Below are 21520 nucleotides of genomic sequence, written 5' to 3'. Positions count from 1 at the left end.
AGGGAAAGAAAAAGGAGATGGTGAGATCCTTTTCCAATCAAATAATTTATGGATATGACTTTAGCCGCAAAACCAAATAAATCAGGACCACTTTATGTACTGACACATGCTATGAGTAGAGAGCTGTGGAGTTGGACAATGTCACACTCTCTCTCCATAATCATGGAATTAAAACACATTAAATGCAGATCTAAGAATGGAAATACCACAAAGGTAATATATTCTAGTTCTAAGTTCCACACCATCCAGAGTTTATTTTCCTCTATGAAATCTCATTGGAAAATAGACATAAAACACAACGGGATCTTTTCTTTTTCCTTATCATTTTGTAACGCTTTGTAGGAGTCCCCCCTGCGGAAAAGAAACGAACACTTGTTTCCTAAAAATCCACCTTTATACTTTCCCCTTTTGTTTTTTTTTACGACGGGAAAATATAGGGTGGAGAGAGGAACTACTGTCCATGTATATATATATATATACTTCTTTTTCCCCTTTGGAATTTTAATAACAAGACAACAAAATACATACAAATGCCGAAACAAGTAATGAAAAGAATAACGAATCTGCCCGTACGGAAAATAGCAACAGGCTGACCATACCACAGTACGTCACCCTGCAGCAGTTCCATGATCGTTCACTTCTCAAGACGCTTCTTTGAAATTCTCTCTTTACGTAATTGGATAAAACAGTGATTGCTAAGATCCAGATTCCAAAATAGTTTCAGACAGAGAAATCACCTTTAGTTGAAGAGGGCAATGATTGAGTGCTTAAGCCGGGAATGTGACCAACCGATCTGATATCTTCGTGCGGCAAACCGGGCACTCGGAACACGCGAGTGAACAAGATTTACAAACTGTTAAAGAAATTAGAAATTAGCCAAATATTCAGTTGTTCATAGTAATTAGTAATCAGATAATATGTGAAGGAGTTGATCGTGGAAGATTACTCACGGCAGAAATGCCGGCATGGGAGTAGAATCGCTGCAGTCGGCGACTCAAAACAGACTTTACAGATATGAGAGTTTGCTTCCCCATTTCCATGGGATTTGAGCTCTTTCTCCTTCATCTCTTGCATCCGTGCCTGCACTTCATTTTATGGAAAAATGTTTCAGATGGGAAAATATAGGGAATAATCTCTCTTGCTTCTCCCTAATAATAAATATGCATACGCATGTCATGTTGTGTACGTATGTATGTATGTGGGCACCTTAACTGCTAGCGAACATCACCTTTAAACGAGCAACAAGGGGGTCCTCTTTCGGTGCCTCGTTGGTCTTGACTACAACTTCTCCGGATGCATCTGACACTGGTCTCTCTTTCAAGACCATGTTGCTATAACTGTTCTCTAATTCTTTGGCCTTAGCTTCTTTAACTGGGTCTATACCGTTCGGCTGTCTCTCATCAGTATTCAGCTCTGGCAAGGCACCACCATCTTTCTTCAACTTGGCAACAAGTACCCACATGTTAGCCAAATCATTTTCCAGAACCTCCTCTCTTCTCTTTGCTTCTTCCACCTTTTTCTTATACTCATCTTCTATTAACTCTTTCTCCGCCAATGCAGTCTCAAGGGCTGCCTCCCGTTGTTTTCTCGCCTGCAACTCAACTTTCATATCTTCTGGATCGAGGTTCCACGAGTTAAAGTCATCTCCAACCAGTCCATTTATTTCAGTGGACCGACCCGACAGCCTTGCCTTTCTCCCAGGTCTCGTTCCATCGTTATGCTTGCGGTTTGCAACATTAACAGTGTTTCGTGAGTGAGCCAGCTCTCTAGCAGCTGCTACTTCTTTTTCTAGCTTTGAATTTAGCAGCGAAAGCTTTGTTACTTCACTGGCCAAATTCTTCAGCTCAACAGCAGCAGCAGAAGCCAGTTCCTTAGCATATGAAGCTTCTTCTGCTAGTTTTTGGTTTCGCACTCGTAACCCACTGTTCTCCTCCACAAGCTGTACATGCTCTATCTTCAATTTCTCGTTCTCAATCTCCTAATTCATCAATAGTAAACATTGATGCAAGTACAGAGAGAAGGTCAGTGTAAATATAAATATCATGCTTGCTTGCCCGAACAGATATATTGCATGCCTGTTCAACTTTGCAGGGATTTGTGTTTTCATACTCTTGAGACTAAGTTTGTAGATTTGAAGGGGCATCAGTTACAAGAAAATCACCTGAGTCTGTATTTTCTTTCTCAGCTCGTCTACATACTCATCAGATACAGCGTTTCCAGAAGATGATGGTGAGGATTTCTCACTGGATAGTACACTTAACCGTTGCTCTAGAAGGTTAACCTTCTCTTGCAATTCATCGTTCTCAGCACACTGCATTATTATTGGCATGCATATAAACAAGATTTTCCAGTAGGTAAAGTTCATGTAGCATTAAGAAAATTCCAAAGGACAATGGAGTAAAAATGAATGAGGTGAGAAAAAAGAGATGCATGAATTGAACGAAATTATAGAGGGTAAATGAGATACCCACCTTTTTCTGTAGTTGATCCTGGAGAATGTGATTATCTGCAGAGTTGATCTGCCAGAGGTAGAGCCAGATTAGTCAAATGATGAATCTGAGAAATATTCCAATTTGGTTAAAGAAAACAAGATGTTTCCTTCCACAAAAATTATAACTTTTACCTCCAGCTCAAAGCTCTTCTCATTGCACTGGGTCATCAATGCCAGAACTTTCTGTAACCACCAAGATAACATGTCAATGTTGCATTTCCTGATTTAGGTTCAGTTCTACCGAACTTCAAATTAAATCACCATAAGAGGTAAAGTATCACGATGATACCTGTTGCATCTCAACCAGTGTTGCACTAGCAATTGAAGCTTCACCACTTTCAATTGTGCGCTGTTCCAAGACCCTCATTTGTCTTTGTTTTTCTTGGATCTCTCGTTCCAAGTTCTGGATCTGCGCATGAGAATTTTATCCAGATTAAGCTGAACCATAAATAAAATAGAAGCAGAAAATACTTTGAAACAATCACTGAGTCTTGACATGCATTGCTCAAGGTAGATATTGACTAGAGCGCAACACTAACACAATGAGTTTAAGAAATCGAAGGAATGGTACTTACTTGGGTTTGTGAATTTTCAGGATCATTTACAGACTGATCCACCAATCGCTTTAGTGTGCTCGTGCTGAATGCTATCTCACCCGCGAGCATCTTAACCTGCTCAACTAGGAGGTCCATTTCATCAGATGTAATGCCACCCTGCAAAATCATAACTATCAGGTGCCATTTTTCACAGAAATCTAGAAAAAATCAACTGAATTGATTAAATAAAATAGGACAAGAGTGCTGGTGGATGTAATGTTCACAATAAATTAAAAAAGAGTGTACATGTAAATGTTTATCATCTTCATATTCCACGGGGTTCAAGACACAAACATTGAGACAACTGTAAAACAAACGCATCATGATCCCTAATATCCAGCAAGTTACTCACTTTAGCTAATGCTTTACCAGAACCAACTGGATAGTATTCTTCATTCAAAGTGCTGGAAGATTGCCGGGATTTATGATCAAAAGAAGCATCCGATGGAAGAGCCAAGGCCGTTGATGGAGATGCACTATTTTCATTATCCAATAGCAGAGAATCTAACTTCTGAAAGGAAAAAAGAAGACCACATGAGTGATTGCGGTTTGAAATGGCATGTCAAATAAGGAATCAAAACTACATTACATCCGCAGAAAAAAGGAACTCGAGAAGATTTAAACCAAAAAGAAGGAACATGGTCTAACAAACAAAGCCAAAACATATTCAACTTTATCCTATAGTATCAGAGATCCTCCACATAGGCCATCTCACAACATATAGAAATAACTAAAACTATTATACCACACAAGGATGCCAAGATTTATCATTTAGGTCACTTTACCAAATAGAAAACTTACATCATCTTTACCGGCAGAATGACTGCGCTGGTGACTGGGTACCTCGCCCGAACATCCAGGAAAAGAATTCTTGGTGGAGACAAGTATAAGTTTCGTAAGCTTTTGGATTCTGCTCATCAGAGCTGCTTTGGCTTCTTCTTCTTCCTCTAATCTTGACTGCATTTTCACTTGACCTTCCTCCAACTGTTGAAATAAATTGATAGGTCAATTCATTCACTGGAGTAGGAACAAATCCTTATACCGGGTAATAACAAGATCTTGGGAGAGATTAAAACCTGCTGCCTTAAGACCATTATCTCTTCATGACTGACCCCAGCCAGCATACCACTTCTTAGCTGATCAAGTTCTAGTTTGAGACTTGAGATTTCTCTCTGATATTTCTTTATCAATGATTTTTCATCTACAATCTGTATTACCACAGTACAAGCAAAAGCAATATGTAATTGTGCTTCAAATATATGCTGACTGTACAAAAATTACTTCACTGTAAAATCTAACAGATCACCTTATTACGTGAAGCATAAATTTCCACCCTCTTTGCCCTACTGGCAAACTTCAATGTATTATGAGTTTCTTCCATACTGCTTGAAGCGGGAGTAACTGTACATATGAGCTATAAATATAAGGAAATAGAAAACAAAAGTTAGTCATTCGCATCATTGCATTAAGGTCAGTGTGCATCTAAATACCGCCAATGTAAACCATCACACCACACAACATCGAGAAAATAACTATGGTTTCTTTAGCCAATCAAATCACATGTATCACAAGATAGTAAAGATTCGTACCGACACATGCCCATGTCCGCTCAATGAAGATTGCAGAAGACGTGTAAGCTTAGAGTCGCGATATGGAATGTGAGTTGCCTTGCCCTCACTCAATTTTCCAATCACCTACCATAAGAGAATTACAACTCAAATGTCCTGAAAATAAATATGAGTGTGAACATAGCTAAAGATGTTGTCCTCAATGATGAAAGAAGCAGAAAGACAACAGATACTTCTCAGTAAATATAGGCATTGATAACCAAGACACACTAGCATGATCAAATCAACGCATAAGATAAGAAAATTAGTGATGATCATAAACTCTATTCCATCAGCAACTGTAAATTCCTTTCTGATCCTCTAATGCCACCTAAATGGATATGGCTCTAAACGGAATTGCACTTGTAAGAAATTATTGCATTAGACAGTACTGAACTTCTGATTGACATTTATCATTGCAGTAGAAACAGCAAGCATCTGACAAATGGAAAGATAGATAAAACTGAAAATGGTGACCTACAGTTCCAAGAGTTAGAAGACTTTTGTTGATGTACGAACCCTCCTTTCTCCTCAGCCCAGTTGTTTCAGTTTTGGAACTTTCGGATCCAGCTAAGTCAATCAAATTCTAAACAAGAAAGGGAAAACATGAGAGCTGTCTATAGAACAAGAATAATCTTACTCAGCCATAACAAAAAAAAGAACCCCTTACAAGCTGAGAAAAAATAACCCCGTCATATTCATCTCCATGAGCACTGCTTTCAATCATCTGCAAGCAAATGAACAATTTAGAATTGAGAACAAATAGCAACAGAGGCGAAAGAAGGATTTTTAAAAGACAGTAGAGAAAATTCTAAGTTAAAATATTAGAAGTTCTGGAGAGTGGAGATAGAAAGGCAAACCATCGTAAATATAGTGTGACTTCTGCTGCTCAACAGATTGAAGTTATTTGAACCAACATGGCGATGCTCTGCCATTGAAACCACAAAAGCATTGAGAATCAGAAGAAGGAAGGAAATAGGAAAACACAGAAATGCTGCAAAAGCTAGTAATTCCAGTTACCTTCCCCAGCTGCAATGAAAGATAACGCATGTCCAGGAGATAAAACAACTTCCTCCTTGATACCCTCAACATAAGTGCCCTGGAGGTGGTATTACAGTCTAGATTAAAACAAGATAAACATACAACAGAATGAATGCAAATTGAATCAATTTCTTTTTAGGATTTTGTTTTTATCAATGTACTTATTGTAGGAGAAAAATCAACACTGTCTGATCTGATAAAGACGGAAATTAACTTTTTTTCTCTTTTTTCCTACTCAGACCAAAAATGATATAGTCAGGTGTTTGTGTCCATGTGAGAAGGAAATGAGATGGATAGAGCCAAGCCAAGCATTCGGAAGTGGTTAAGACAAACCTGAGAATCCTCTCTCACACGTAAATTTTGGCCGGTTGGATCAAGCAAATCATTTATAACCTGACACAGGAAGGACAAGCATCAGACAATTAGCAGACAGATAAAACATATAATCTTGCATGTATCTAAAACCTAGGAGATGATAAGTTATCGTCAATTTTCCACTGTAAAATGGCTTAGCACTCGATGATAGTTATTTAAAGTCAGTTTACCTCCAGGCCATCATTTAAAGTCAGTTTCAAGTGAAATACCATAAATGAGGAATCACGGTGAGAAATCCCACATACCTCATTATATATTTCAAGATACGAAACACGGAGGAGGAACTCTCTTCCTGGAGTCTGAAATATAGAATGACTGTGACATAAGCAACTAGTAGACATGACAATATGCAAAAGGGCACTCGAAAGAAAGACGAACGGCTTCCATAATGGAAGTGAAGGTTATTCTCATAAACAATTTTAAAAGGGAAAAATCTATGCCTGTTATGGATTCCATCATAAAAGGTACTCAAGCCATGGGGTCCATGCATAACAACCAATTGAGCAGAGCGAAATGACAAAGCAAGTAAAAAACATCCACAAGTGAAAGCATTATAGCACACATGGACAATAATATAAAATGTCGAAGTTCAATGCACAAAAGTGACAAAACTCAGGTAGTAAAATAAAATCTTGGATGCAAAGAAACTTACATCTTGGATAAGGCTGAATACATCCTTTATTGCCAATGGTATGATCCCAGGAGAGTTTTGATCTCCCTGTCCATACAGCAAGGGAAATGATGGTAAATTCAAAACTATGATTTAATTACATGTATAAATCTTCCCAATCTTGTAAGTAAAAAAACCCAGAACTTCTTGATTTCCTTTCGATTCAAGCATGGCCAACCAACATTAAAGCCACTCATTCTTTGAATGGTATTATTCCCTGCCCCCGTACTCATTCAAGCAATGCAGAACTATCACCAGGTATCTAAGAATGGCCAGATGGCAATGAAGTCCGTGATTAATAGTACACATATCTCAAGGAAACACCTGGCAGAGCAAATCAGAGGATCCACACAGAAAATACTTACATGCATTGTATGTGTTTTTCCACTGCTTGTAACACCATAAGCAAAAACAGTTCCTGTCAGGTTGCGAAAACTGTGTGAGGAGACTCCGTTGGACAAAATGTCACCAGAAAAGATGTTAATCGCAGAGTACTTCTATGAGAAGCAAAAATCTGGTTTACTGGTTCTGAACTATATTCCTTACCATTTACACCTTCCATAGCTGCCTTGACTACAGGTTTTGCAGCTACCTCATATACCTCTGGAGTGGTTGCTTGTGGTCCAAAAACTTTATCTGGCATCAACAAATTCAAAAGAAAATACATCCCATCAGTAAGATCCAACAAGACTCTAATCAATAAACATTTGCCTCTTTGGAAATATGAAAGCGATCTCCGGAATATAATCATCCAAGCTGAGATGAAGCTGATACCAAATGCATAAGCTGTGACTGGATTGTGTTCGTGCCTGACAGTCTTATCCCCATCAGGATACCAAACAGCCTCATCTCCTCTTTGATACTCTCTTTCACTGTAACCAAACAAGAAACAAGCGAAATTGTGAAATCCCACAGAAAATTGACCGAGTCTCCGCACGCATTGCATCTATTGCAAACCCTAAACCAGAAGAATCACGGCACTATCTTCATTAGATCTGGTCCACCACGCGCAGATCTACCATACCTCATTGGCCGAAACCGAACAGTGACGGAAATGCTATCGCGCTCAGAACTAGTAGTCTCCATAGGCTCGCCAAGCAGCTCGTCCGACGGGTAAGGGAGAGCTGATGGATCTCCGCTGCCCCCAGCGCCGAGGTACGCCGAGTTGGAGCGACTATGACTAGGCGTCATAGATCGGGATGCGATTCCGCCACCGGAGGTTAAGAACGAAGAAGCAGAGGTAGAGCACGAGCGCGGAATGAGACGGTTGCTCGTGTAATGCGAAGAAGACGAAGATGCCGACGAGTAGGGGCTCGGCGGTCTCCGGTGCGAGAACGGTGAACTGCTTCTCGCCCTGGATGACGATGAGGCCATCCGTCTACCGGAACTCAGTCAACTCGTTGAACTCGAGAATTCTCTCGCCGATCAAAGGAGGAGTAGGAGGAGAAGAAGAATCAAGCAAAACTTCTGAAAACCGGCGAAGAAGATGGAGAGAAATCGTCAGTAGAAGCTCACATGGTCGGAGACACAAAAGGCATTGTGCTCTCTCTCTCTCTCTCTCTCCTACGAGGTGGAAAGAGATAGAGAGACGAGAGAGAGATTGTTTCGTCTTCTTCAAGCGAAAGTGCTGCAGAGAGGGAGAGGGAGAGAGAGAGAGCCAATGGAGAGATTTCACCCGGTGAAGAGACGAGGATGCTGAAATTTGATTTTCCTGATTTTGAAATTTTTTGTTTGTTGGCTTCATTTTTCATTTCAAAACAAGAAAAATAAAAACACATTCATTTAGTTGGGCTGGTTGAAAATTAATTTTGGGGAATAAAATTATCTAGTTAATTACCCTTAAATTAATTTAATTTTTACCGTGAGCTGACGTGGCTCGTCCTACAACTGGGTTTTTTTACCCAAATAACCCATTGGGTCGCATCTATTTCACCTGTACACCACCCAAAACATAACACATTTTTTTTTCCTACGAAAAGACGAAATTACCCTTAATGAATTACGATATTTATCCGTTCAAAAACAACTTCGTTATTACGACTTCGTAATTAAGTCTAAATATAGTTACAATTGATTCTTTTTAGTGGTAAAAAATTATCTGTCTTATTTTTAGTTGTATATCAGTTATATGTTAGTCGTAATAAGGTCGCAAAAAATAAAACGAAAAGGGTATTTCGGATTTTTCCAACCGAAAAGTGGGTTAAAATTGAAAAAAAAAAAAATTTCATTGGTATACACTGAAATAGATGTGACCAAATTGGGTTATTTGGGTGATTTTACCCTACAACTGTCCGCTAGCTTCAAACATCGTTAAATGGCCAAAAAAAAACGCGCACCAGCCAACAAATAAAAATTCGAAAATATAAATTTCAAGGAACGAGCGGGAATAACAGTGGGAATCAGAAACGGTAATTTCCTCCTTTTACCCTCTTTAAATTGGAATTATTTTTATCAGTCTACCCTAACGTTGTTTTTTACGGTCTTTTGTCGCAAGGTTAAAACGTAAATTTTACGTTTTTACTTTTTAATCCTGCTTTATTATTCTTACTGGTCAGTGATCATAATAAAATACTGTTTTTTTTAAATAATTTATATGAATTAGGGTTCTCGTGTGTAAATGCGTTCAATCCCATAGTTAAAGATAAATTATAGGATTTAATTCAGTTTTCATATAGTTATATATAATATTTAAGTTTGACGACATAGTGCTCGACCAGTAGCATATGGAATATTTGTGTTTTGTGAAACAAAATTTAAATAGCAAGCAGCAAGCAACGGCCAATAATTGGACGTCGACTCCGACACACGTGAATATAGTCGATGCTTTTAACCTAAGCAACAATGGATAAGCAAGTGGTCGGTCCATCATCAAATGCACGACTGCGAAACTTTTACTAGACAGTGTTAGATATTATTGTTAATTATTACAGAACGCAGTGAATTTCCGTGTAACTTTTATTTTTTACGTACTATCCTTTTTAGGTGAAAGAGATATATTCGAGTGTATCTATTGATTGTGTATAAAATAATTTGGTCAGAACATTCAATCTTATTATATACAACAAAAAAAAAACTATTAACCTATTCTTACGATTTGCATTGACGCCAAACGAAACGGCAAATCATATTCAACGGGAATTTTTGTAACACACGCCGTTACATTAACGGCGTTAATGTTATCGAATTTCTGTGTAGACCCACGTTTAGGTAACGGGTTCTTGAAGTCCCATTGAAACTGGGCCGACCAATTCATCATCGGTCCAAAATAAAAAGCGCGGGATATTCTGGACCGTCTGATCACATCCAAAGCCGTTAGGTGAAATTAATTATGAATAATATCGTGAAAAAAATAAAACAGTTATTAGTATAAATTAAATAAATATATACTTCTTTCTGTTTGGGCTGGAAAAAAAAACCAAGCTAAACAGTGGTTTAAATTAGACGTAAAGCTCCTTATCCATGGACGTGGGAAGAAACTAGGTGCGGAGAGAGAGAGAGAGAGAGAGAGAGAGAGAGAGAGAGAGAGAGATGCCGGTGGGGAGCCAATTTCACGTCTCTTCGTTTTACCTCTTTCCATCTCCAAAGCTATCAGGTAAATCATCCAAAACCAGGTGAACTGTTTACATATGTTTTAAGATTCTGTACACTGACGAGTTTCGGGATTTGGTTTTCCGAGTTTCCCTTGAATTCTGCAAGTATTTTGCTGCTTAATCATAATCTGTTCATCAGGGTTTTCTAATTCAAGGGGTTACCCACGGCGGAGAACTGGGTTTCGCTCGAATGTGGGCAAAAGCCCCAGTGACGGGGCCATGGTTGACATGAGCGGCAATGGCGGAACTCGAGGAGAAAGGCTGTATTTAGGTATGGATTTTGGTACATCTGGGACTAGGTTTTCTGTTATCGATGACCAAGGAGGGGTTCGAGGAGAAGGGAAGAGAGAATATCCCAATTTCATGGTAAAATCTCGCCCTTCTGTTTTTTTTTCCGACGAATTATGGCATTATTGCCGAACCAGTTAAGTTGCTGGTTGATTGTGTCATGAGTAGTTCTTGGTAGGAATGTGTCTATTAGTTGCTTGTGTCGGAAGAAGGTTTTACCAAGACATAGATAGCTCTCCCAACAGTTCAGTAACCTTGCTGATTAAGAATGATCTTTTTTTTTTTCCGGACGATTCCATGTTTACACTTCCAATTGTTTTATTCTCATAAAGAAATCGATCGATCAATCCGATTTTTTTGTGACTTGATCCTTATCCCTTAATATCCACTCACAATTTGTTGTTTTACTTCTATGGAATGAGGTCTATGCTTCATTATGAACAATATCGAGGAAGATCATAGGAACCATGATTTTTATGATTGATGCACTTGTTTCTGCCATCTAGAAAGAGGGACGAGAGCGTGGACTGGACAAGCTCATGGAAAGCAACTCTTTTTTCACTGCTCGATGATATTCCAATTAGCACTCGGTCTCTCATCTCATCCATTTCGCTGGATGGGACTTCAGCGACAACATTAATCCTAGACAGGTACTTATTCTCATCATACCCGTGATTATGTATGTGACGTTTTCTCCTGTGCTGACCAATTTCTCTGACTCCTATCATTTGCTTGTTGCTTCTTACCCTCCTAGGGGTTTATTCTTTATTAAATTTCAATCCTTTTCTGGTTAAGTTTGGATACTGTTCCTGTATCGGGTATTGGGCTCGTTCCTTATTAGGTACACTTCCAATGCCTTGTTTTTTTTTTGGGTGAAAAATTCCAATGCCTTGTTATACTCTTACCTATTGCTGCAACAATATGTGTTGAGCTTGCCTCAAGATCTCCTCGATCCTGTCTTAGATTCTTCTTCTTCTTCTTTCCTTGTTTTTTCTTTGTTATATCAGTTTTCTTTTCTTGGCGCATCCACTTTCTCTGCCTATTATGCATCACTGGCACAGTAGTTTAGGTGTGTCTTCTATTGGAGAGTAAGATGTTATTTTCTTTGAAGGTTTTGTACATCTTTGAAAATCTTAAATGCTCCCCTTGTTATCTCTCTGCCTCCCTTTCTGATCACACACAAGCAGAGAAAGTAGGCTACTCTATTTGGGTATGGTACTTCCACATAATAGGAATTTTTCATGTTGATTCCCGGTGCCATCTATTCTTCTCCTTCTCGAATTTTTGATCTTGTACTGAATCTTCTATTATCCTTCTGCATTGTTTTTTAACCCTTCATTTATTCAATTATGTCTTGCAGTGATAGTGGAGAACCTCTGTGCCAGCCTTTTCTATACGATGAGAGTTGCCCTGATGCTTTGCCCGAGGTAAAATCTATAGCACCAGCAAACCACACAGTCTGCTCTGGTTCCTCGACCTTGTGCAAACTCGTTTCATGGTGGAACACCGATGTCCCGGACAAGGAATCATCTATACTGTTGCATCAGGCAGATTGGTTGCTGTGGCTACTTCATGGCAGACTCGGCATCTCAGACTACAACAATGCCTTAAAGGTAACAATGTGTGAGGCATTCTTGCAGATGTATATAGACCAGGCTTATTTTTTTCATTTCTTTTAAGATAATATCGATTTCATGATGAAGATATCCAATGTATTCACATGAGTTATATCGAGTCCATGTAGAGAAAGAAGGAATGTAGAGAAATGTGGGGAAATGGGAAGGCATGATTACATATGACTTCCTAACAGAAGTACTTTTCCCCCTTTACTTTTGCCTCCGGGGCAGGTTGGTTATGATCCTGAAAGTGAATCATATCCATCGTGGCTGCTCTCCCAGCCTTATTCTCGTCTCTTGCCTGCCGTTCAAGCGCCTGGAACTTCAATTGGCTATCTGAAAGCAGACATTAGAAACCAATTTGGTAAATTTTTCTTTCCACTAAAGGAAATATATGACTCTGTAATGGGACACCGTAGATTTGTTATCTTCTTTCTTTTAACCAGGATTCCCAGACGATTGCATTGTTTGCACTGGAACTACCGATAGCATAGCTGCTTTTCTCGCGGCACGCGCTACAAATCCCGGGAAAGCGGTAAGCATTCTTCACCACTTTTTGAGTCTGTATATACAACCAAGATTCTGGCTCAGTCTCTGTGCCTTATCTTCTCATCGTTTCATTAGCATGCTAAATATCCATCATGAGCGTTTCTTTGTAATAATTTTTTTTTCAAAGGTTACTTCTCTGGGCTCAACCTTAGCCATCAAGCTCCTGAGCACCAAAAGGGTCGAGGACGCTAGGTACGGAGTTTACAGCCACCGTCTGGATGACAAGTGGCTCGTTGGAGGAGCTTCCAACACTGGCGGAGCCGTTCTCAGACAGCTTTTCAGCGACGAGAAGTTAGAGAGACTGAGCCGAGAAATCGATCCCATGGTGGCGTCTCCTCTGGATTACTACCCTCTTCAGAGGGCCGGTGAAAGATTCCCGGTGGCTGATCCCAACTTGGCTCCCAGGTTTGATTGGTTTTCCCTCATTCTCTCTTGGTTGTTTCTGTCCACTTTCTAGTAAATGTCGAATTTTAGAGAGAAATTGTACGATGGTTGTATGGAAACTGGCTAGTTCACCTTCCCTTGATCACACTAAGTGATACCATAACATAGTTTATATGTATATTATGATTTCTGAAAGTACTCACCATGCCTCTAAGAAAGCTTTATGTCAGGCTTCTCTAAAGATGTGTGAAATGACATAGGTAGATTCACATAAAGACCCATTTACATTTTGCAGGTTGCATCCTCGCCCAGAAAGCGATGTCGAGTACTTGCATGGTATCTTGGAATCGATTGCACGTATTGAGGTACGAGCCATCATCTTACGCTTCATATGTTCCAAACATGTTGCTGACATACAATTGGGCCCTGATGATAAAAATGCTGAACTTGTTAGAACATGATGGAGTGAAGCACAAACATTTTATAGGTGCCTCTCCTATGGCCATGCCCATGTGGATTAAAGACCGGAGATTTACACGAATATGGAAGGGAATGAGTGTTTTCCATCAAATTTTTAGGGAGATTGGAGTCGAGTGTTTAAATCTATTACCTCGTGTATTGCTTACCCGGCTCATAAGTATGTGTAATCGATGAACGGGTTAAACAGGGTAAGGGCTATGGGCTACTGAAAGAGCTGGGAGCGACGGAGGCGGAAGAGGTGTTTACAGCGGGAGGGGGAGCGAAGAACGAGAAGTGGACAGAGATAAGGAGGCGGGTTCTTGGTTTACCTGTTAGCAAAGCTGTCCACACTGAGGCAGCCTATGGAGCTGCGCTTTTGGCCTTGAAGGCAGCAAAAAACAACCAGACATAACAAACTTGTGAAATGGTAAGATCTTCCTTCAGGGTCACTTATAGAACTGAGCAGAGAATGTAAATCTTTGAGCAAGCGAATGCCACCATTTTTCTTATCTGGGATTGGAATGTATACATACATATCTAACGCACGATATAATGCATAAATTGTGTTAATGTTTGCTTGATTGGCATTGAAGGCAGCAAAACGAGAGAGAGATGTCCCTATGGCAAAAAGGTGGAAAATGGGGGTGTTCCGAGAATCGAACTCGGGACCTCTCGCACCCGAAGCGAGAATCATACCACTAGACCAAACACCCTCACGTTGTTCGCAATAAATCTCAAGATGTCGAGAAGAAACATAATGAATATTTTTTTTTTAACGTGGACATGAAGCCCGTACACTCGCATGTATCTATTTGGTTTTAATTCTCTGATAGAAAGTTTACCCAACGTTTTCTTCCAAGTGCGACATGTGCGGGTACGATGATTACACGTGAGAAGTTACCAACAAGCAACAACATTTTCACGAGATGAATCTACGATATTTTGTTATATTTTTTCTATAAATATAATATAATATTATAACGTCGGTTATTGGATAGAAACTCAAACATAAACATGGATTGAATATTACATATGATATTTATGTGAGGTTATTTTCTTCAAAAAAGCCCTCACAAACATCATTGAGTTCTTCAGAACATTATGTGTGTGTATATAATATATATATATATATATATGTGTATGTTTATAACATGGAACGATGGAAAGTAATATCTGACAAGAAAAAAAAAACACAATGTAAGCGTAAAGAAAACGTTTTTAGTTAAAGGGAAGAAGTAACAAAAGGAGAAAGAGAAGGCCAGTAACATATTCTCTCATTCTATTGCTTGTGAAAATGGCAAAGTCGACCGATCATTCAAATTCCCACATAAGACGTATAACTAATGGCATTAATTATACAAAATACATAAATTTCAATTTCATTTAATACGTCAAATATTTGGGATGTGGGGAAAAGCTATAGTTAGATGCAAAGCCACTAAAAGCCTAACTATTTAACTGAATACAGTTACGTCGCTTTATCTTATCTAAATACAGTTGCTTAAAACCAAACTATATCATACGCACATAATATAAAATAAATAATAATAATAATAATAATAATAATAATAATAATAATGTGGCAAGTGAAAAAAAATGACGATTGGTTTGGCGTAGAAGCACCAAAAATATGAGTAAGGCAACCAATCAAACCCACTTGCCCAATTAATCCTCCTGCTTTTCAAATTATCACACTCCAAATAATATATACGTTACGTTATTTTTCAAGGATGGCAGTAATTACAGTTGCTCTCATTTTAGTTTTTGTCTATTAATATATATATATATATATAAGAAAACCGAAGATAAAATGATATGGTAAAAAAAATAGTAAATAATGAGATGCGTTTCTTTTGGATTTATACGTCTACGAGTTGTAAAGGATGATTTTATTGGTTAGCGTAGGGAAAACTTGTACGAATAAAACACGAAATCATCTCAAAGAATTACAAAATATTTGCCAAAATATATGATATAGCGACCGACAGAAGTTACTCTATATATACACACACACACACATATATATATATATATATATATATATATATATATATATATATAATATTTATATTTGGCTCTGCCTTTGACAAGGGGATAAGAATATGAGAAATCCTCTTTTTCTTTTTTAAATAATTTTAAGGTTCGATATCTTCTTTCCCTTAAAAAAATGGTAATTAAATGGATTTGTTGCTTACGCTTCTCCATTTTTTTTTTATTTTTTTTTTTTGGTACGATGGGAAACCTCTATCCTACAACCCTTCGGGTCGGACACCGGACACCGCAACGCCTCTCAGCCCATAGGCCGGACGAGAACGGTATCAGGACAGCATCGCGGACCTGAGAAAACCCACCGCCCTACGCAGTAGCCGGCAAACCACGCAGAGCAGGTAAACCAGCTTCGTAAAGCTGACCGGCTCAAGGGGAGTACCATACCTGGGATACATTTTTACGTTTAATAACGAAGAAAGATACATTTTTGTTTGTTTAGTAATCGACTTGATCAATTATGGTTTACACTATCTGCAAATATCGTAAGATTAATTGCCATTGCCAATTACATTTTGGAAAATAATTTTGTTACATTATATTAAGAGTATCGTGAATAACGATATCCTAAAGATTGTATCGTTGAGGGAAGCATCGAATTAAATTGCATATTTTTTTTGTCACATGACCCACCCTTTTCACGAGATTCCAGTATCTTCCATATTATTATATTTTGGAAAAAGTCTGATTGATACATTCTACGTTGTGAAAGTTGTTCACTTTCGTATGTTATTATCACGTCGATATATATACACACACTCATCAATGCAACAATATATATATATGTATGTATATAATAATCTAATACATATATATATATATATATATGTATATATGCACTTTAAATCGTATAGGACCATAGGTGAACAAACAAAACCTTAGCGTTCACTCACTCCAAACAGTGACTGTCGGCACTTGTAGCACACAACCAACAGAGATTTAGAGAAAAATTTTCATTATTCCAATATTTCATTTAACTAATATAAATATCTAAATTATAAATACAGAATTAAACATAACATTGTAATAATTTTCTGTACATCCCTTGATAATAATACCATTACTAAAAATTATAATATCCTCGTTCTTCAATTATGAGATTTCAGGAAACACTGGGTCACAAATATTACATTAAAGTAGATAGTGATGGAAAATATATTTTCACTTTATGGAACAAAAAATAAATAAATTTCAATGTATATAAAGACTAAAATAGGAAAAAACCTAAATCTAGAAGTCCAAACTAAACTCCATGCCGTAAAGTCGGAGGCTTTGTTATTCCTAAAACTAACACTAGAATTTACATACAAATGTTATTTGATGATATATATATATATATATATATTGCTATTGATTTACCAGTCCACAAAATTAACAAAGATATAAAATGTTAATAAAATAGTCACGACCAATTTATACACATTTATAATCCTTGTATAATATATATATATATATATATATATATATGTATATGTGTGTATTATGTAATTAAAAGTGTTTCCAAATTTTTATTTATCGTCTGAAATCCACCACTATATATGCGATAATTTACAAAAATTAGGATATCTCTCTATATCTATCTACATATGTATAGCTCTGCTCTATATATAAGTCTCGTGACTCTGAGTAGCAAAAGCAGTCGTCGTCCATCAGCACCTATCAAAGCCCAACTACCTCCGCCTTTTCATTTTCCCAATCCCCAGAGCCCAAACAAAGAGAAAATTGCCGACGCCATGAAATTGCAGTCTTTTCCACACTCTGTTCTTCGTCTTCTTCTTCTTCTTCTTATTCATCTGCCGATAATGGTGATCTCTCACGATTACTCCGAGGCACTGTCGAAATCGATCCTCTTCTTCGAAGGACAGCGATCGGGATTCCTGCCGAACGACCAGAGGCTGACGTGGAGGCGACACTCCGGCCTGAGCGACGGATGGACTCACAACACCGATCTCACCGGCGGTTATTACGATGCCGGTGATAACGTAAAGTTCCACTTTCCGATGGCATTCACGACGACGATGCTCGCTTGGAGCGTCATCGAGTTCGGCGACCTCATGCCCCCGCCGGAGCGCCGAAACGCCCTCGTTGCCGTCCGCTGGGGCTCCAATTACCTTCTCAAGTCCGTTTCTCAGCTCCCTTACCGCATATTCGTCCAGGTAAATTCGTGATTTCCATTCCCGAAAACAATTACGAATTACAGATTTTGCCATACAAACCACCGTTCGTCGGTTTTCTTCGTCCACCGGCACCGGCGTCGGCGTACGCCGTTACTAAATTTACTCAACTGCATTACGGTGGTGGCCTTTCCGTGATTTAGCGAAATTGGTAGGGGTAGTTTAGGCAATTCGGGTGAATGGGATTTAGGAACTGCTCGTTTCGGTTGCCAGATATGAAACTAACCCGTGAGTGGATGGTGGACTCTGCCTGTGTGGCGAATTGCCCTTGTCGTTTCATCACACTTTTTTGGCCCATCTCCCCTTTTATTTTTAATTTCGTTATAAGAAATAATACATATATATATATATATGTGTATATAAATTAGTAAGAAAATGTTTTTTAACAGAATGTAAGAAAATGTTAGTGGCGTGTTTGATTTTGTCAAAATTACAATATAGATTTATCGCCGAAGAGTTAGGCAGTGAATCACGATTTGCAAATGTTTTTTTATTCCATAAAAAATAATACTAATAAGCATAATTTTGAATTTTATTAATGGTCAGTTCCTCTGCTATCTACTTTTTTTAGTTGTTGGGTTTCCGATTATTTCTCGATAGATTTTCGGTCTCAACTGAAATACGGGGTCTGGTTGACTAGATTTTGTACTTGCTGTGTACATATTCATATAAAACTATTTTAAATAGTTTTATTTTTTTTAATTATCATTTTTTAAATGTTTGCAATATGATTCCCAGACATCTATTTATACGTATAATAAATAACTAGAGCAGAACTTATTTTGGATAAGATATAGAATTATGGACATACAAAAATTTGGTTCGGAAATAGTGACCGACGATTTGTCCTTCTCTTGAGAGTAAATGCAAGTGGGTCTGTAAAGTGAACGCATAGAGAAGAAGAGAAGAGACAAGAAAGAGAGAGACTTTACTATGTGAAACCTATTGGCCGTTCGTTTCTAGTTTATGTTACGTCATTATTCGCAGTCAAAACAGTATATTATTAGTTGTGATTGTACATTTTCCTTGTTTCCATCTACTAGGAATCAGATACGTAGGCATGTGTCGTATTTTATGCTGTAAATTTCCCCTGACGAGACCAAATCACACACCCATCAGCTCTCAGCTTGCAATTATTAGAAACAGATCGTGACCCTTGTTTGGTCATATGCTAAAAAGTAAAAACTCCTTTTCATATTCTTGAATCCTAAAATGGGGTTAACTCGCACCTTATAGAAATATTACGGAGAATAAGTTTGTCATTAATAAAAACGAATGATGATATGCTGTGACAGGTAGGTGACCCGATAGCAGACCACAATTGCTGGGAGAGACCAGAGGATATGGATACACCGAGGAATGCCTACGTCGTAAATGCTCCGAATCCGGCCTCAGAAGTGGCCGGAGAAATCGCGGCAGCCCTAGCAGCATCCTCCATTGCTTTCCGATCATCGGATCCTGGCTATTCTCAAACGTTGCTCCAAAACGCCGTCAAAGCATTTCAATACGCCGATACGTATCGCGGTCCTTACAGCGACAATGCCGATATCAGGGATGATGTTTGTCCTTTCTATTGTGATTTCAACGGATATCAGGTAATTCTCTACCTATGGTTTTCGTGTATGTGTTTTATTTATAAAAATGTAACCTTTGACTCCTTGGATACAGTTAATCTTGAATTTTTCTTGGTGGGTTAAATATATATATATATATAGGATGAGTTGCTGTGGGGAGCGGCGTGGTTGAGAAGAGCGACGAGTGATGACAGTTTCCTAAAGTACGTAGAGAGCAACCGAGAACCCTTTGGCGCCAGCGAGAACATCAACGAGTTCGGATGGGACAACAAAATCGGCGGACTCAATGTCCTCGTTTCCAAGGTGTGTACCCTCTTTCTCTATATTCTTAAACATAGGGGGTCAAAAATACCTAAATATTATTAGATTCGGAGCACGAGGTCGTCACGTGTCAAAGGGCATACATAAGATTTAGCTTTGGATTCCCTCCGTGTTTGTGAAGAAGGCCAAACAATTTAAAATCATATTTTGTAAAAGGATATGATGACAAATGAACTTAAGTCTTATATATGATCAGAACAGATGTAGATTCTCTAATCTGGATCGGATTCTGATTAAATTAACCGTCAAACACTGTAGTAAGTAAGTGAGAGAATGTTTTTACTTGCAAGTGAAGGAAGTGGTGCAAGGGAATATGTATACGCTGGCAGCGTACAAGGCGTCGGCGGATAGCTTCATGTGCAGCCTGGTACCGGATTCGCCAGGGCCACACGTGGAGTACACAGCCGGAGGGCTGCTGTACAAGCCAGGAGGCAGCCAGCTCCAACACGCCACCACCATCTCTTTCCTCCTCCTCGTCTATGCCAACTACCTCTCCCTCTCTTCCCAGTCTCTCTCCTGCGGCAACCTCCTCTTCTCCCCCGACTCTCTCCGCCTTCTCGCCAAAAAACAGGTTCTCTCCCCTCCCAAAACATCCATCAATCAACCATATCATGGCACAGCTTAGTTCTTGAAGCACCCTTTTCTTGTTTTTGATGTTGAAATGTGTGAAGGTTGATTACATTCTTGGGGATAATCCGATGGGGATGTCGTACATGGTTGGGTATGGAGATAGATACCCACGAAAGATCCATCACAGGGGCTCGTCCTTGCCGTCGATAGGGGATCATCCTCAGCCGATAGGATGCAAAGAAGGGTCGGTTTATTTCAACTCGACGGGGGCGAACCCGAACGTGCTGGTGGGGGCGGTGGTGGGTGGACCGGGAGAGGACGACATGTACGAGGATGACAGAGCAGATTTCCGGAAGTCGGAGCCCACCACTTACATCAATGCCCCCTTCGTTGGCGTCTTGGCTTTCTTCGCGGCCAATCCTGGTTTTTCCTGACCCCTCCACACCGCAGATTCTGAAGTTTTTTTTCTTTTTCAAAGTTAATAGAAGAAAAAGAAGAGAGAGTCTCTCATCTTGCGGAAGCAAAGAAGGAAGAGGCAGTTTTCAGAGTTAGGAGGAGGAGGAGGAGGAGGGTCGTAGCCGAATATCTCATTCGGGTGATCATGATGATCTTATCTCTTTCCTGATTTTTCTTTTTTAAATCTCAGCATTTGGTGTTCCGGATGTAATGGCCAAATCTGCCCTACAAATATTTGTATCTTGTGCGTTTACGTTGTCTTTTCTGTCAGCTTTACATTTTTTCACAAGTATTTTCTGTCTATATATTTGCTTCCAGCATTACAGAAATAATTTCGTCACCAGAAACTTGTTATTCCCTTCTTTTTAAAAGTCTGAATTCTATTGGTCCCGCCGTTTGCACTTGCTCATTTCGGATTTCAGTTCGGATTCGCTTCGGTTATATTTAGGTTCGGTTATTTCGATTATAGAAAACTATAACCATTCGATTTTTATATAAAATTCGATTCGATTTAGTTCGATTATTTTTCGCTTCGATTCGGTTCGTTTTCGATAAAAAATTTATTTTTTTCAAAGAAATTATCGATTTTTTTGGTTATTTTTTTATTCGGTTCGGTTCGGTTTCAATTTTTTCAGGTTTAAAGAAATCATAACCATTTAATTTTAATATCGGGTTCGGTTTAGATACAGTTATGTCTTATTCAATTCGGTTCA

At 38.8% G+C, this 21520-nt stretch overlaps 3 protein-coding genes, 1 long non-coding RNA gene and 1 other non-coding gene across 8 annotated transcripts; 3 read left to right on the top strand and 2 right to left on the bottom strand.

Moving 5' to 3' along the window:
* Window positions 1-191: 191 nt before the first annotated feature.
* Window positions 192-8498, bottom strand: LOC104824800 (kinesin-like protein KIN-7D, mitochondrial). Of its 3 annotated transcripts, none has more exons than XM_010556969.2 (25): window positions 7805-8498; window positions 7555-7652; window positions 7327-7416; window positions 7146-7198; window positions 6763-6828; window positions 6356-6409; window positions 6069-6128; window positions 5715-5793; window positions 5555-5622; window positions 5365-5421; window positions 5176-5280; window positions 4677-4781; window positions 4394-4501; window positions 4164-4295; window positions 3889-4071; window positions 3440-3598; window positions 3067-3204; window positions 2781-2900; window positions 2624-2674; window positions 2472-2519; window positions 2162-2311; window positions 1229-1978; window positions 951-1080; window positions 738-853; window positions 192-351 (listed from the first exon to the last, which is right to left on the bottom strand). In XM_010556969.2, the coding sequence occupies exons 1-24, from the start codon at window positions 8152-8154 to the stop codon at window positions 768-770; spliced, it is 3240 nt and encodes a 1079-aa protein (XP_010555271.1). In that variant the 5' UTR covers window positions 8155-8498; the 3' UTR covers window positions 192-351; window positions 738-767. The 3 variants fall into 3 exon arrangements, with proteins under 3 accessions (XP_010555271.1, XP_010555269.1, XP_010555268.1); XM_010556967.2 differs by lacking the exon at window positions 192-351 and adding an exon at window positions 464-613; XM_010556966.2 differs by lacking the exon at window positions 192-351 and having other exon boundaries at window positions 464-853.
* A 1705-nt stretch (window positions 8499-10203) lies between these two features.
* LOC104824797 (xylulose kinase-like) lies at window positions 10204-14247 on the top strand. Of its 2 annotated transcripts, none has more exons than XM_010556964.2 (9): window positions 10204-10372; window positions 10510-10736; window positions 11169-11308; window positions 12019-12271; window positions 12506-12638; window positions 12721-12809; window positions 12951-13228; window positions 13503-13572; window positions 13662-13868. In XM_010556964.2, the coding sequence occupies exons 1-9, from the start codon at window positions 10309-10311 to the stop codon at window positions 13674-13676; spliced, it is 1269 nt and encodes a 422-aa protein (XP_010555266.1). In that variant the 5' UTR covers window positions 10204-10308; the 3' UTR covers window positions 13677-13868. The 2 variants fall into 2 exon arrangements, with proteins under 2 accessions (XP_010555266.1, XP_010555264.1); XM_010556962.2 differs by lacking the exon at window positions 13662-13868 and adding an exon at window positions 13875-14247 and having other exon boundaries at window positions 10206-10372.
* Window positions 14248-14307: 60 nt separating this feature from the next.
* TRNAP-CGG lies at window positions 14308-14379 on the bottom strand. The gene has a single exon. It is a non-coding gene; the product is annotated as a tRNA-Pro (tRNA).
* Window positions 14380-15736: 1357 nt separating this feature from the next.
* LOC104824796 lies at window positions 15737-16332 on the top strand. The gene is made up of 2 exons (XR_773470.1): window positions 15737-15806; window positions 15961-16332. It is a non-coding gene; the product is annotated as an uncharacterized LOC104824796 (long non-coding RNA).
* A 911-nt stretch (window positions 16333-17243) lies between these two features.
* Window positions 17244-21112, top strand: LOC104824795 (endoglucanase 24-like). The gene is made up of 5 exons (XM_010556961.2): window positions 17244-17868; window positions 19182-19481; window positions 19602-19763; window positions 20077-20352; window positions 20453-21112. The coding sequence occupies exons 1-5, from the start codon at window positions 17299-17301 to the stop codon at window positions 20783-20785; spliced, it is 1641 nt and encodes a 546-aa protein (XP_010555263.1). The 5' UTR covers window positions 17244-17298; the 3' UTR covers window positions 20786-21112.
* The last annotated feature ends 408 nt before the right edge of the window (window positions 21113-21520 follow it).

This window comes from Tarenaya hassleriana, unplaced genomic scaffold (assembly GCF_000463585.1).
Source record: "Tarenaya hassleriana unplaced genomic scaffold, ASM46358v1 Cleome41, whole genome shotgun sequence".
NCBI lineage: Eukaryota > Viridiplantae > Streptophyta > Magnoliopsida > Brassicales > Cleomaceae > Tarenaya > Tarenaya hassleriana.
The sequence above is the reverse complement of the archived record's forward strand: the minus strand, read 5'-3'. Positions and strand labels throughout refer to the sequence as shown.